We start from the raw sequence: 16323 nt of genomic DNA, 5'->3' as shown, positions 1-16323 counted from the left end.
TAATCAAACGTCTTCCCAAAAACAAAAGCCCAGGTCCAGATGGATTCACTAGCAAATTCTTCCAATCATTTAAAGAAGACCTATTGCCAGTTCTTCTCAAGTTTTTCCAGGAAACTGAAGAAACAAAAAGTCTCCGAAACAGTTTCTATGAGGTACATATCTCCCTAATACCAAAAGCAAACAAAGACACCATTGAAAAAGCAAAATACAGGCCGATATTCCTGATGAACATGGATGAGATGATCCCAAACAAAATATTAGCAAATAGAATCCAACAACTTATCAAAAAGATCATACACCAGGACCAAGTGGGATTCATCCTGGGATGCAAGGACGGTTTAACATTCAGATATCAATCAATGTAATCCATTATATCAACAAAAGAAAAGATAAAAACCATATGATCATATCAATAGATCAGAGAAAGCATTTGACAAAATCCAGCACCCGTTTATGATGAAAACTCTCCAAAATGGGCTTTAAAGGAACTTTCCTCATTATAGTCAAAGCCATCTACCACAAGCCTATGGCAAGCATTACTCTCAATAGGGAAAAACTAACAGCCTTCCTTCTAAGATCAGGGAAAAGACATGGATGCCTACTCTCACCCCTTCTGTCCAGATTCAATGCAATCCCTTTAAGGATATCCATGACATTTTTCAGAGAAATGGATCAAACACTCCTGAAATTCATATGGAACAGCAAACTCCCACGAATAGCTAAAGCAATTATTGGGAAAAAGAAGATGGGAGGCATCACCTTCCACAACCTCAAACTCTACTACAAAGAGATAATTATTAAAACAGCATGGTACTGGAACAAAGGTAGATCCGCAGACCAATGGAAAAGGGTTGAATATCTTTACACACTCCCTCAAATATATGATCATCTAATCTTTGATAAGGGAGCAATAAATGTGAAGTGGAGCAAGGAAAGCCTCTTTAACAAGTGGTGTTGGCAACACTGGACAGCTACATGCAAAATACGTGGGCTCAGATCTCTACCTAACACCATGTACAAAAGTCAGATCAAAATGGATTAAAGATCTCAACAACGGATAAGAATCCATAAGGTACATAGAAGACAAGGTTGGCAAAACCCTTCACGATATTGAAGCTAAAGGTATCTTCAGAGATGACATGCCACTGACCAAGCAAGTGGAAACAGAGATAAACAAATTGGATGTGTTAAGCTAAGAAGCTTCTGCATCTCAAAACTTACAATGACCAAAATACAAAGACAGTCTACAGAATAGGAAAGGATATTCACCCAATACCCATCTGATAAGGATTTGAGATCAAGGATATACAAGGCAGTGGTTGAACTCTACAAAATAAAACATCCAACCCCATCAGAAAACGGAGTGATGCGATGAACAGAAACTTTCTCAAAGAAGAAATCCAAATGGCCAAAAGGCACATGAAAAAATGCTCTTCATCACTAACCATCAGGGAGATGCAGATCAAAACAACAATGAGATACCATATCACACCACAGAGACTGGCACACATCCAAAAGAACAAAAACAACAGGTGTTGGCGAGCATGTGGGGAGAAAGTGACTCACCTTCACTGCTGGTGGGAATGCCGACTGGTGCAGCCCTTTTGGAAAACAATATGGACACTTCTCAAAACATTAGAAACTAAGCTCCCATATGACCCAGCAATGCCACTTCTTGGAATATATCTCGGAGAGGCAGAAAGTATAGTAGAAATGACATATGCACTTGTATGTTCATTGCAGCACTGTTTGCAATAGCCTGAATCTGGAAAAAACCCAAGTTCCCAAGAACAGATGACTGGTTAAAGAAACTTTGGAACATCTACACAGTGGAATACCATGCAGCTGTTAGAAAAGATGAAGTCATGAAATTTGCGTATAAGTGGATCAACATGGAAAGTATCATGTTAAGTGAAATGAGTCAAAAAGAGAGGGACAGACAGAAAGATTGCACTCATTTGTGGAATATAAAGTAAGAGAATGGGAGACTAACACCCAAGAACAGTAGAGATGACTACCAGGAGGATTGCTCCACTACTTGGAAGTTGGCCTCACAGGCTAGGGGAAAAGGCAGTTCAGATAGAGAGGGGACCATCAATTAAGTGGTGCTTGGAGGGCCCGCTCAGGATGGGAGATGCCTGCCGAATGTAGATTATACATCGAACACAATGGCCACTCAATGCCTCTATTGCAAACCACAAAACCCAAAAGAAGAAAAAGAGCAAAAGGGAATGCCCTGCCACAGAGGTGGGGTGGTGAGACGGATACTGGGATCACTGGTGGTGCAGAATGGGCACTGATGGAGGGAAGAGTACTGAAACGTAAGTACAGAAGTTTGTAAGTCTGTAACTGTACCTCCTAGTGATTCATTTAAAAATTTTAAAAAAAACCTGCAGGTTTTTCATGTAGGAGGCCCAGGTTCAATTCCTGGCACACCAGGTCCCCCCAAGCAAGTGGTCGCCTGAGCCCCACCAGTGTGACACAAAAACAGCAGCAGTCACACATGTCAATGAAAAAGAAAATTTTCCCTTTGCATTCTCATTTGAACCGCAGTACCAAACCACCCAAACACAGGTGACACCAATGATTTCCATAGTACAATTGTAGAAGAAATAGCAAGGCTTTGCATATCAACTAAAAACCTTCCTCCTGGTCTTCACATCACCCAATACAAGAGCTCTGGGAGGCAAAAGTCTTCAGGTATCTGACAGCACAGCGGGATGCCAACTCATCAAACTTCTCCTCAGGTCAGGTTGCTCCATGTGTATGTCTTACCTGTCTGAACCAGCGACTGACTTGCCACTCCGGAAATGTTGGCTGTCTAAGTCCAGGCTGTAGCTCCGGGCACTTTCAGTTCTGGGAGTTACGATTTCTCCTTTGGTAACTGATCTGAACTTACTGAATAGAAACCTGAAATTATACAGATTGAGAATGTAACCATTCCAACATGAGAATGAAAGCCTTCCAAAATAGTCACTTCAAGAATACTATTGCAATAGAAAGAAAAATCAGGAGAATGGGTCTTCAGCAGGAATTTTGGCACTGGGTCAGAGTGAGGGGGATGAGTTAGGGAAGGGAACACTAGGGCAATTGGGGGAGGGGGAAAGTGCCTGCTACAGAAGCAGGTTGGGGGATGGAAGGGAAGCCGGGGACACTGGTGGAGGGTAGTGGGCGGAGGATAGTGGATAAAGGGATTGGTTGTTGGAACAACGGATGCCTGAAACTCAATTATAAATATCTTTGCAACTTTGTAATTCAAGATTATTCAATAAAGAAAAAAATACCCCTTCTGGTATTTCCAACAGTAAATGAATCTTCAACAAAATGAGCATGGGTTTGAGCGGTTCCAGGTTCTCCCTAGAGCCTTCACTGTAGAACGTCAAGAGTGGTGGTTATGACGTTCTCCTAAGACCAGACCACTTGCAAGGAAGCCAGGCCTCTGTACCTCCTAAGAAAAAAAGATCATCAACTTTGGGAAAGTTAGCCCTGGCACCAGGAGATGGAGCAGTATTGCCTGAGCTGACCTTGTTCGAAGCTGTGCTGAGGATAATAGGGAACTTGAATTCATCTTACACTTGAACTCATCTTAGAGGTGATGCCAAGATTATGTTCTGGAACAAACAGTGGTAGCAAATGAGTAGACTTGCAGCTGCATGGGAGCATCAAGTTCTGCCTTTCTGATTCCATACCAGATCCTGTGAGCCTAACTTGATGCCTGACACTAACCGCAACCCAGTGTAATCTTGTGGAAGGAGTACGTGAAATGAGAATGGTCGAAATCGCTATGATATCTTCCCTGGTATTTCCCCTTCAAGAAATGAAATCTGAACAATGGAGTGTTGGGGGAAGTCAACTGCATTCCCATTTCACTAAAGTATCTAAAATTAAGGACAAATAGCTTTTCAAGTACTGACATTCAAGTAATAATGATTGCTGCTTAATGAACAAAAATTGTTTTTCATTGCATTTGAATTTTTATACTTTTTATTTGTCTTTATTTTTGATTTGGAGCACCGTGTTTTACAAATTGTTTTTAGGATTTCCCACATGAATTCTTCCAGCACCACACCCTCAACCCAGGTATTCGCTTAGGCTAAGTTTATAATCTTTTTATGATGCACTGGACTATAATCTTTTTATGATGCACTGGGAAAGGCCAATTTATTTACATTCTACTGTCTCCTAAGGAGAATGACATATCCCGAGGAACTGGGACAATCTTAATAGAATCTGCCAGGTTGTCTCTGTCTCAAAGACCCCTGGAAGACTATCTTGTCAAACTGTCAAAAACTTCAATCTAACTGAAAAATGCATTTTGTGTGTATAAGAACAGTACTTAATAGAATGTCAATCTAAGCTACTCTGATAACCATCTTATACACATCCCCATCAATGCACTTCTATTGTTTTGTTTTTTAATTTGGGGCCATTCCCAAATTTGGGGCAATACTCAGGGTTCACTCCTAAGACTTGGACCTTATCCTTATGCAGTACCAGAAATCAACCAGGGTCAGCCACTGGCAAGACAAGTACCTTATTTCCTGTACTATCTCACCTGCTTCTAAGTTTTTTAAAAATATCTGGGGAGGGGGGAAGGTGTGTGTGTGGGAATGTTTATACCCAGCATTACTCAGTGATTACACCTGGCTCTGTGCACTCAGACATCACTCCTGGTGGGACTTAGGGGACCATATGGAGTATTGGATGATATGCAAGGTAAGAGCCCTACCCACTCTGCTAGCACTCTGGTCCCCATCTCTGCTCTTTTTAAGGAGTCCCCACCTAGAATTACCAGAATTACCCTTCGCCTCTTTTAAGAAAATGTTGGGCCCTTTTTAAGTTTTTTGTCAAGTTCCACTTACTACAATTTAATGTCTTTCAGGATGACCCTGTGCTTCACTGACACTGACAACAAACACTAAGTCACTTAGTTAATAATTACTTATTGCCTTATTTCATCTCTCTCTTTTTTTTGCTTTTTGGGTCACACCTGGTGATGTACAGGGTTTACTCCTAGCTCTGCACTCAGGAATTAACCCTGGCAGTGCTCAGGGGACCATATGGGACACGGGGAATTGAACACGGGTTGGCCACATGCAAGGCAAACGCCCTACCCGTTGTGTCATTGCTCCAGCCCTGCCTTATTTCATCTCTTGCAGTTCATTTATACCCACTTTGTTTCAGACCAACTTTCAGGCAGTGTTATCGTCCTCCTATATTATGCTAATTTCCTTCTCTATATACTCACTTTTCAGGTGTGTCCCTTTTGTAACTTGATGTGTTACATTCCTAGATTCCTGACAACCATCACATCCCAGTTTTAAGTTTAGAAGGGCCCAGTGCTATCACTGTTGGAAATGAAGTAGACAGGTAGATGGCTGGGGAGATCTGTGACAAGTTCTCAGTAAGTAATAAAACCAAGATGGGATTTCAAGAAGTTACTTGATCCCCAGCTCTAAAGTAACCAAGAGCATTCATTGGGAAGAAGCACTCTGTGGACAGAGCAACTGAGGCCCAATAAGATTTCAAGTGGCGCTGGTAATTGCTCAAGAGAAGTCTGGGCCCCTGATAGGTGGAGAAGCTTCAGCAGAAACAAAAGGCGGATAAGGAAATAAAGGAAGATCATCAAAAGTTCAGAACTCTTACTCTGTACCAAATACCCTGAATAACTCTCAATGCCTACAAAAAAACCTCCAGACCAAGGCAATTTGAAGACTATCCATATACAACTATCCCCAAAGCCTTGCAGGGCTCTCTCTCCTGTAGAAAACACCATAATTTTTCTTCAAACATTTTATTATCTGTTTTTCCTTCATAATCTCTAAATAAAATTGTTTCACTTTGCTATACTTTCTCTCCTGAAATTTTTACTCTGAAGAAAGACTCTTTAGGAGACCTGGTAGAATTTACAACAGACTTTCCTTTTCTTTCTTTCTTTTTAAGATTTGTTTGTTTGTTGTTTGGGGGAGGATCACACTCAGTGATGCTCAGAGGTTACTCCTGGTGGAACTCGGGGGACCGTATGGGATGCTGGGGATCAAACCCAGGTCAGCCGCATGCAAGGTAAACACGCTACCCAATGTACTACTGCTCCATCCTCTGACTTTCCTGTGCTAGGAAGATCAATTCCTCACTCTAGCCTGGGTTCTACACTTCCTGAGGTATTGGTGGCAGAGATCATTTTCTGGGCAGAACAAGTGCAACTCAGGTACTGTTTGACTACTACCTCCTGGGGCTGGTGACACATCAGGCCCAAACCTTGCAGGTGCTCAGAACAGACTCTCCTCAGCCCCACATTTCCAGGCAGTTCTCTGGTGGACTAAGTTGGGTAGAGAAGGGAATCACTAGACTCCCTTCTTGAGGCTGTCATATGATTTTAGTCACCCACAACAGAACCATCAGGGTTTATAGAATTAATTGTTTTAGCAACTTACTTCCTGTCTGCCATCTGCAGATCCCATCCTGCAGCCTAAGCACTGATGCCTCGGCTGAAATCTACCAAATACAGACCCTAGAAGGTCCTTGTGAGCTTTAAGCGACTTATTTCTTTAAGCCATTGATTGTTTTTGAAGAGCCAAATAACCTGCTGGAGGCTGGAGCACAAAAACAAAACAGACAGCTAGCTACTTGTTCCGTTCTAAAGGGACTTATGATTAAGCCTGTTTTTCTGCAAGGGGTGGGAGTGGAACTGTGGTGTCAACGCAGTGAAGCACAGGCAGAGCAACTGCTGAAACCTGAGGAATAAAATAGAGATTGAACATAGCAGGAAGGAGGATAACTCTAGGCGATCTTTCCCCGTTGGTCAATAATTCATGAAGTCTGATTAGTCATGAGAGTTTGAGGACATTTATGTTTCACTGTTACTTTGTTTAAAATTATAAAACAGAATAAAAAGAAAGAAAAAAACAACCCAAACTGAAGTCTTTCTGAAGATCTGGAGAAAGCTCAAACATCTGCAAGCTCTCACACGGAGAGAGCTGCTCATAGCAGGACACACATTATCAGATTAGCACCTGACAGTGCCGTGGTGCAGCAGAACTTTTACCTCTTCAGCCACCAGATAGGCCCATGATTGTCTGTGGCAGGAAGACTGAAAACTGCAAGGCTCTGAAACATATGTTTTGCTCTAGTCCTTAGAGCGTTGTCGGGGGGACTCCTTTGATAGCATCTACTAACCTCCAGTTTCCCATGACCTCCCTGAATCTGGCTTCACACCCTTATTCTTGATAGATAACAAACAGATTTGCTTTCTAATAATAAATGATTCTCTTTTTTTTCTGGAAAGGAAGGCTTGATTTTTCGAAAGGAAATATAATGTTTTATAGCCACTTACAAATTTCTGATTTCGCCTTTCACTATATCATATCAGCATTTAGTTGGGGGTGGGAAGTTGTTTCTACACTAAAGACCTTCTCTGGAAAGACAAAACTTGACTGACAAGAAGTCTACCTATAAGTAATGGGAAGCACTAGGTAGACGGCCATATGTGCAAAAGATGGAAAGACTCTTACATACTCAGGTCAGAAGGGACCTTTATTTATCTAAGAATTGAAAGCAATAAAAAATTGCATTTTATGAGACAAATAATCAGAGATAATAGTAACAATCAGACTTGCAAATCCAAGAAGTCGTTATTTCAGAGATTACTAGAAAACATTTCTTTCCTTGACAAAATCATGTCTTACCCTTTTCTCTTGGGCCGATCAGAAGGTGGCAGGTCTGATTTTTCTGGATCCTGGAAGGTTTTTTCTTCATTCTGCATTCCTTCCGCTCCTTGTTACACACAAACAAGAAGAGCTCAGGAGACAATTTTTCATACAAAATGACCGGAAACCAGAGCAATGTGCTGATCTGTATTGACTTCTCTACATTTGCTGAGAACAAAACCATCTATAAAAACTGGCAATGATACTACCATCCCAAGCTTCCTAGTCAAAGAGTTTTGTCTAAATTGTTGGGTGTTCCAGATGATCTGGACTCAGCAGTGGAATGTGTGCTCAGATAAACTTTCCCTTCCACAGATACTTTAGGATAGAGGAGCTTGGGTTCGTGAAAACTCCAAATTCCTAGAAAGGAATCGAAAGGAATTCCAGCATAGGATTCTAGAAAGGATTCCCTGGCTTATAAGCACGTCGGCTGGACTACATTGGAGCTAGTGGACACCTGTGCACACACTTCATGGTTCAAGTGAAAGTCTACACTCTGATTTATTTATTTTTTTTTCATTTTTTTCCCTTTATTTTCACTTTACTTTGATTATATTCAATATTTCAACAAAAAAATAAATAAATAAATCGTTAAGAGTTAAAAAAAAGGAAGTCTACACTCTGGAGGAAGCTAAGTTTGAGTGGAGGAATCAATCAGTTAAATGTTTCTTCTCTACTTGGTTCCTCTTAGGCATCAGACCTGATCTTGCCTGCAAGCCCTTCCTTGCTCCCAGAAGTAAAAGTAGAACTAGTTTCAAGGCTACCAGTACTATCTGGTGAACATTGGCTAGGGCACTTATCTGTGGTATATGAGAGGTAGCATAGGAATAAGTCAAAAGCTACCTTTCCTTCCATCATACATGAGAAATGTGTTTGAAACACAACTTTTACTCACTAATCAGTCCATTAAATGGCCTGAATGCACAGAACAACATTTTAAAGGTGCTATTTGTGTTTGGACTGGAGCGATAGCACATCGAGTAGGGAGTTTGCCTTGCATGCGGTCGACCCAAGTTCGATGAACAATGGTTGACAGTGCTACAGTGCTATTTGCGTTTGGTGCCAGTGTAAGTTTTTACTGAAACTGTCCTTTGCATATGGGGCCACTTAATATCTCTCTGGCTTCTGCCCACTTACTTAATGATATCAATTCCTACTCCATTGTCATGACAACCACAAATACTCCCTTAAATTTAAAAATGCTTCTCCAGGGGCTGGAGCGATAGCACAGCGGGTAGGGCGTTTGCCTTGCACGCGGCCGACCCGGGTTCTAATCCCAGCATCCCATATGGTCCCCTGAGCACCGCCAGGGGTAATTCCTGAGTGAAGAGCCAGGAGTAACCCCTGTGCATCGCTGGGTGTGACCCAAAAACCAAAAAAAAAAAAATTCACTTTTTTCTTTGAATTTTTGCTAAATTTGGCCATTTCATCACCCATCCAATCTTGACTGACTGAGGATATAGTCAAAAGATTTTCAATGTTGAGTGACTGACCTGAGCACGCTGTAACACCAGACCTTCCAAGTGTAACTTAATCTACAACTGATGACATAAAACATTTTTCTATATTATTGAGACTTTACCAACTTTATTACTGGCACTTGAAACAATCAATAGCTTGTGAAATTTGTGAGGCCTAACTATTTTTTGTTGTTGTGTTCTTCAGAACAGTCATTAACAAAGAAGAGCAATTTTCAAGGTCTACTGATAATTGCAATAATAAACAATTGAATAAAATCTTTAACATGGATTTTAAACATAATATACTCATACTATTTTCTCATCCTTGTAATAAACCCCTTTCCTGCACTGAAAAAAAAATGCTTCTCCAGATTGGGAAAATGGGGGGTTGTGTCGAGTGCATAACATTAATATTTGGTTAAAAATCACCGAATCAGAAAAATAATTCCTGTTGAAAAATTAGGGCCTGTGTTCCCAGTATGAACCATTTAACTCATGTGGATTTTTGGCTGCTTTCTTAAAAATACTAGAAGTGCATAGAGGGAAAGAAACTATCAGTAATGAAGCTAATTACCTCCTCTAAAAATCTTCATGTGTCAGATATATGGACAATCACAAGATTTTCATTTTATCTAATTTCCTTTACCCTTGCATGAATTGCAGATTTAGATTCAATGCTGAGGTTTTGATACAGCCAAAGAGGTTGAAGAAATTCAAGTGTGCTCATTTGCTTCATAACACAAGGATGTTATTTCAATCACCAAAATGAAAAGCAAAGCTGTTGTGAAAGAAAACAATGGCTTTAATTACCTGGGTTTCTTCTTAAGATGGAATGTCGGATAACTTCAGTTCCAGGAGTGTTGACTTGCTTGAAACGCTTTGCTTTTTCTTCAAAAAACCATTCACCAGTTATAACCTTTAGTTGTCTACCCAAGAGAAAAAGGAGAGAAATGAATATCAATGATGTAACCAAAAAATTAATTCAAAATTCTAAGATAAAAGATAACCAATTAATTACAGAGTTCATCTCAAATGTTGCAGCATTTTATGGGGAGTTATAATGGCCAATTAGCCATTAAACTTATTGTTACTGTCACTGTCACTGTCATCCCATTGCTCATCGATTTGCTCGAGCGGGCACCAGTAACGTCTCCATTTTTGAAACTCCATTTTTGTTACTGTTTTTGGCATATTGAATACGCCATGGGTAGCTTGCCAGGCTCTGCCGAGCCGGCGGGATACTCTCGGTAGCTTGTCATGCTCTCTGAGAAGGATGGAGAAATCAAACCCGGGTCAGCCTCATGCAAGGCAAACGCCCTACCCGCTGTGCTATCACTCCAGTCGTCTGAATTAGCTATTATAATTAGTTAAATACATTCTATATACCAGCACTCGCTATTGAGTCTTTATGCTTAATATTATGATTATTGGTTTGGTGGTCATACCCAGTAGTGTTCAGGGGACATGGAGTCCTGGAAATAGAACTCAGGTGGGCCAGGTGCAAGACAAGTGTTCTACCAGCTATACTATTGCTCTAGGCCCTCTTTATTCTTATTTTTAAAATTTGCTATCTTTTAAAATAAATATGTTTTTAAATAAATGCAATTAAAAATACATATTTCCATGAAATATACTTATATTTTATAAATTAAGTATATATAAAATCAGTGTAATTTTGAAAACGTGTGTGTGCTTAAAACTATAGATGTATTTTAAAAGTTACTATCTTCTTGGCAATATAGTGTCAAGGAGATAGTTGAAAGGGATAGTGCATGTGTTTTGCATGCTGGAGGCCTGGGCTACATTCCTGATACCACATGGTCCTCTGAGCACTGTGAAAGCACCCCCCGAGTACGTTGTGAATAGTCCCTGAAAATCCCCCAGATGAGGTTGGCCCAAATTACTCCAAATATTTTTATCCACGTGACTCTGTGTGAACATTGTGAACTCCATTTCATAGATGAGGAAAGCAATAAAATGAAAAGCATGTTATCATATATCATAGCTGGTGAGTAGTAGGGCCTGGCTTCCACCCGAGCAGCCTGGCCAAGGACTAACCACTGCGTTGGTGAGAATCAACAGAAAAAATTGGTAATAAGTGCTGATTGGTGATGACAAAGGGGCCATGATAAGACAATTTTAGAAAGACACCTTGTAGTAATTTGATACCTGGGTAGGAGTGGAGAGACAATAGAACAAAGTGACAGACTGTGCATAGTAACAGGGAGAATAGTATCAATATTCATGCTGGGGTGATAGGAAAGTTAACAGAACAAAGAGATGAATTAGAACTGTAGATAGATGGAAGGGGCTGCCTGGATTTTACAATCAATTAAATGTTGAAGGTGGAAAAGTTGGATCTCAAAATAATCTGACCCATCTTTCTGGTCCCACCTGCAATGGCCACACCAATCTATTACCCTAGTTATTTTGGCCTATGTACCACTCTCAGAACTTGTTTATAGAGGTGTTTGGTTTATATTCCTCAGTTCCTAGCTCTATGGAGGACTGTAATGGAAAACCAGGTTGAACAGCAGGACTGGAGGCTGGAGGGGGTGGGGGAAAGGAGGTTGAGTTCTGTCCTTGGCAATGCAAAAAATGGATCCAATGTAAAGGAAGATTTGTGTTAAATAATGGAAATCTTCAAATTTTATACTAGGGAATAGGGATATTGTTCTGGAGGCAATGGGAATTTCGTCACTAGAAAGAGAAACTACCGTATTCCACGACACATGAAAATCATGATATATTTAAAATTCAATATTCATAACTCAGGTTTTACAGAACAAAGTTATAACCCTTTATGTATTGTCTCTAGCTGATTTTCTGTCACAACAGAAAATCAGAGTAGTTGTAGCAGATACCACATAGTCTGTCTAAAATTTGTATTCTCTGGGACTGTACTAAAAATTGTCAACTTATGCAATAGGCGAAGAGTTTACATAAAAAGAAATGGGAACAAGAGAAATAAAGGTTTCAGTGATTGAAAACCATCCTTTAGAAGCATGCCAAAAATCTCAAGTTGTTTCTTTAATGTCCTAAGGATATGTAATGAAGTTTTTACATGTCACAGGAACAACTGGTACACTGACAGTCTACATGACCTGGGAAATGGATATCCATATTATTATTACCACAGACACCTAGAGCTGCCAACACCTAACCCAAACAAAATCCGCCCAGAACTGAGTCATCACCTCTTCTATCCTTGCATGAGCAATATTTATAGTCCTAAATTTGTTCTACTCAGACAACACATTTGAGTCACCTGTCAGCACAGAGCTCGGCAACATCAAAACAGTCTGTGATTCTGCCTTTGTTACTTTCCCAGGTCCAGAAAGTAAGATAGAATGCTTGGCAGAAGAGCAGGGAATGAATGCCTAGTGAGTGCATACCACGCACTGAGTAGTGTACTTTACATATGACACTCTAATCCTCGCTATAAATCCTAAACTAGCTATTCTGTCTCAATTTATGGATAAGGAAACCAAAGCTCATATGGAATAAATAACATAATCTGCTCACAGTATAAAGTCATGATAGCAGAAAACAGAATACAGAAAGCTTTTCCATTTGGTAAAACTTTTCAGAAAAGAGCTCAGAGTTGTCAGCTATAATAAATAAAGCCCTAAGAAAGTGTAAAATCCTATAGGAGCCAAGAAATAATGCTCAGCATTTTATTTCATATTATGAGAGGTAGTGTGTATGTGAGTCTGCAGGTATGTGTATGTGTGTGTGTCATAAATAAACCCACTATCATTTGAACAAATTGAGACTTTCATTACAATAAAGTGAAACACATCCATGAAAACTATGGGGTGTCTCAGTAGTAGGGCATTAGAATTTGTTATCTTACTTGGGTTTAACATTAGGCTATGTTGGGAGAGTTCAAGAGAATATTAGATTTTTTTCTTGATTAAATGGAAATAATTCTATCATTGATATCTTCATCAAATGCATCTTGAGGGAGAGCAGAATAGAATAAAGCTAAAGCTGTAATTGGTAAGGAATAAAGTCATTCATATTGCTAAGAAAAGCGATGTCTGTGGTTTCAATAGTCATCTTTTCTTCTGCACCCAGACAAGGTAATGAAGTGTTCTTAATTTGTCTCACTTCATAATATTTGCAGAGTAATCTTGTTAGATACTAGTGCTATGATAAAGCTTATGTAAAGTGGGAGACCACAATGGCCTACCTGTAAGTACCAAGACCCGCAGTGAAGTGGCAGATCAGGTTTGAGAGGTGCATATCTCTTTCTCATAATAAAGCACCCCTCCACACACACACAGACACACACACACACTCTTTCACCTCCTATGTCCCAACTATCAATGATTATTTCTTTACATTTTACCATCAAAAATCATATTTCAGGTGCCAGTGTGATAGCACAGTGGGGCAGGCATTTGTCTTGCACCTGACTGACTCAGATTTGATCCATGGCATCCTATATGGTCCCCCAAGCACAGCCAGGAGTAATTCCTGAGCACTGTCGAGTGTGCCCCAAACAAACGAACAAATTCGTATTTTAAGCATTTCATTTCTGCTTCATCTATTTCAGTAATCGCTACCAATTCATCCAAAAAAATATCAGTTGCTCCTTCATTAAAAAAAAACATTCTCACAAGGACAGATAGCAGCATAAAATGTCATAAGATGCCATGAATATAAATCAGCTCATCAATACCCTATTTGAAGTATTTCATTTTTTTGATTCCCTGTCATAATTTTTTTTAATCTCGGGGTCTTTCTGAGATCAACTGGGGTACTAATTAGGAAAAAAAAGAACATTCATTATGACTATCTTCGTGTGCGTTGGCCACTAGCTTGGCTGACATAATCATGTTGAATTTGGTAGATCTCATTAAGATAGCAAAATGAACCTTCTAGCTTTATCGGGATCCCTTTCATTCTGTTTCTATATTTAGTTTCAAAACCAGACCTATAGCAACCACCTTGTTAGAATTAGGTGGAGAAAATGTCAAGAGTTGCTCAGCCCATTGTAACAGGTAGCCTCCCCCCATCATTCCTTGCTGCAATAATTTCAGTACAACTATCATAAAATTGCTTTATTTTACCCAATCCAAGGTAAATGACAATAAAGGTTGTGCTTCCAACTCATTAGAGAATGAGTCACTTTCTGACTCATCTCTAGGAGGTCAGGGTGGAAATTTCAATTTTATGGTCTATTAAACATGGAGACAGCCCAGTGGCACTGCAGCATTCACTCTGTCTCAACAAACACAGAATGTCACTTCCAATAAAATATCGCTTGTGCTTTCTTTCTAAAAATCGCTCCATGAGTACAAACAAAGTACTCCTAACCCTGATAGTTTAGGTCTCTCGGATCACAGAAACAAGTAACTTGAAGATAAAAGAAGTAATGATCTGTTTTCTGCTTTCAAAACGAGGAATTTTTGATACATCAAATTAAACAAGCTTCTAGTAAATTGCTGGCTGTTACAAAGGGATATAACAAAGTTGTTATCACCAAGGAAGAAGACCGCCATACTGAAAGCTTTGTTTCTTCCTCTGTCATTTAATTCGTAAAGAGCAGCTTACTGATTAGACCATGCAATAAACTCATCTTCTTCCTTGAAATCAATGTCTGCTTGTATATGAATCCCTACCCACTAATAAAATTATAGGCTATCAGTGTTTTAGGGCTCATGGATGAATAGATGGATGGATTAAATGGATAGCTAGATACATTCCGTAAGTTATTGTTTCAACAATGAAAAGGATAAGTGATTCAGAAGTTCTGTATTGATGCATTAAGATCTCCAAAGACACAGAAATTTCAATTTGTTATTAATTCTTATGCCCTTATAACCTCAAATTGCCTTGTAGTTAAAATTTTTATGACATTTGGAAATTTACTCTGTTCAAGAGCAAATGTATTTGGCAAAGATCATGTGGCTTCTTTTTTTAAAATTTCTTTATTTTTAATTAGTGAATCACTGTGAGGGTACAGTTACAGATTTATACACTTTTGTGCTCATGCTTCCCTCATACAAAGTTCGGGAACCCATCCCTACACCAGTGCCCATTCTCTGCCACCAGTAAACCCAGCATCCCTCCCACCCTCCCCAACCCCATCTCCCCCCACCCCACCCTGCCACTGTGGCAGGGCATTCCCTTCTGTTCTCTCTCTCTAATTAGCTGTTGTGGTTGGCAATAAAGGTGTTGAGTGGCCACTGTGCTCGGTCTCTAGCCCTCATTCAGCCCGCAACTCCCTTCCCCCGCATGGCCTTCGACTACATTATAGTTGGTGATCCCTTCTCTGAGTTGCCCTTTCCCCAGAATGTGAGGCCAGCCTCCAAGACATGGAGTCAACCTCCTGGTACTTATTTCTACAATTCTTGAGTGTTAGTCTCCCACTCTGTTATTCTATATACCATAGATGAGTGCAATCTTTCTATGTCTGTCTCTTTCTTTCTGACTTATTTCACTCAACATGAAACTTTTCATGCCGATCCACTTAAATACAAAATTCATGACCTCCTTTTTTCTAACAGCTGCATAGTATTCCATTGTATAGATGTACCAAAGTTTCCTCAACCAGTCATCCATTCTAGGGCATTCGGGTTTTTTCCAGATTCTGGCTATTGTAAACAGTGCTGCGATAAACATACATGTGCAGATGTCGTTTCGATTATACTTTTTTGCCTCTCTGGGATATATTCCCAGCAGTGGTATTGCTGTGTCAAATGGGAGCTCGATATCTAATTTTTTGAGAATCATCCATATTGTTTTCCAGAAGGGCTGAACCAGTCGGCATTCCCACCAGCAGTGTAGAAGGGTCCCTTTCTCCCCACATCCTCTCCAACAGCGGTTGCTTTTGTTCTTTTGGATGTGTGCTAGTCTCTGTGGTGTGAGGTGGTATCTCGTGGTTGTTTTGATCTGCATCTCTCTGATGATTAGTGATATAGAGCACTTTTTCATGTGCCTTTTGGCCATTCATATTTTTTCCTTGGTAATGTTTCTGTTCATTTCTTCGCCCCATTTTTTGATGGGGTTGGATGTGAATATTTACACAATACCCATCAGATAAGGGGTTGATATCAATGGTATATAAAGCACTGGTTGAACTCTACATGTGGCTTCTTATAGCCACATGCTATTCAGAAGAAAACATTAATTCAATAATTTACTTA

General features: G+C 39.9%; 1 protein-coding gene across 1 annotated transcript in view; it reads right to left on the bottom strand.

Moving 5' to 3' along the window:
* Positions 1–16323, bottom strand: part of SYTL5 (synaptotagmin like 5) — a 300140-nt gene that overhangs the window by 73070 nt on the left and 210747 nt on the right. Inside the window, exons 4-6 of the mRNA XM_012933704.2 lie at positions 9977–10092; positions 7686–7773; positions 2776–2910 (exon numbers count right to left, since the gene is read on the bottom strand). Of these exons, the coding sequence (XP_012789158.2) occupies positions 2776–2910; positions 7686–7773; positions 9977–10092 (339 nt within the window). The remainder of the gene's footprint in view (positions 1–2775; positions 2911–7685; positions 7774–9976; positions 10093–16323) is intronic.

The sequence above is a fragment of the Sorex araneus genome, chromosome X (assembly GCF_027595985.1).
Source record: "Sorex araneus isolate mSorAra2 chromosome X, mSorAra2.pri, whole genome shotgun sequence".
NCBI classification, from domain to species: Eukaryota; Metazoa; Chordata; class Mammalia; order Eulipotyphla; family Soricidae; genus Sorex; species Sorex araneus.
The sequence above is the reverse complement of the archived record's forward strand: the minus strand, read 5'-3'. Positions and strand labels throughout refer to the sequence as shown.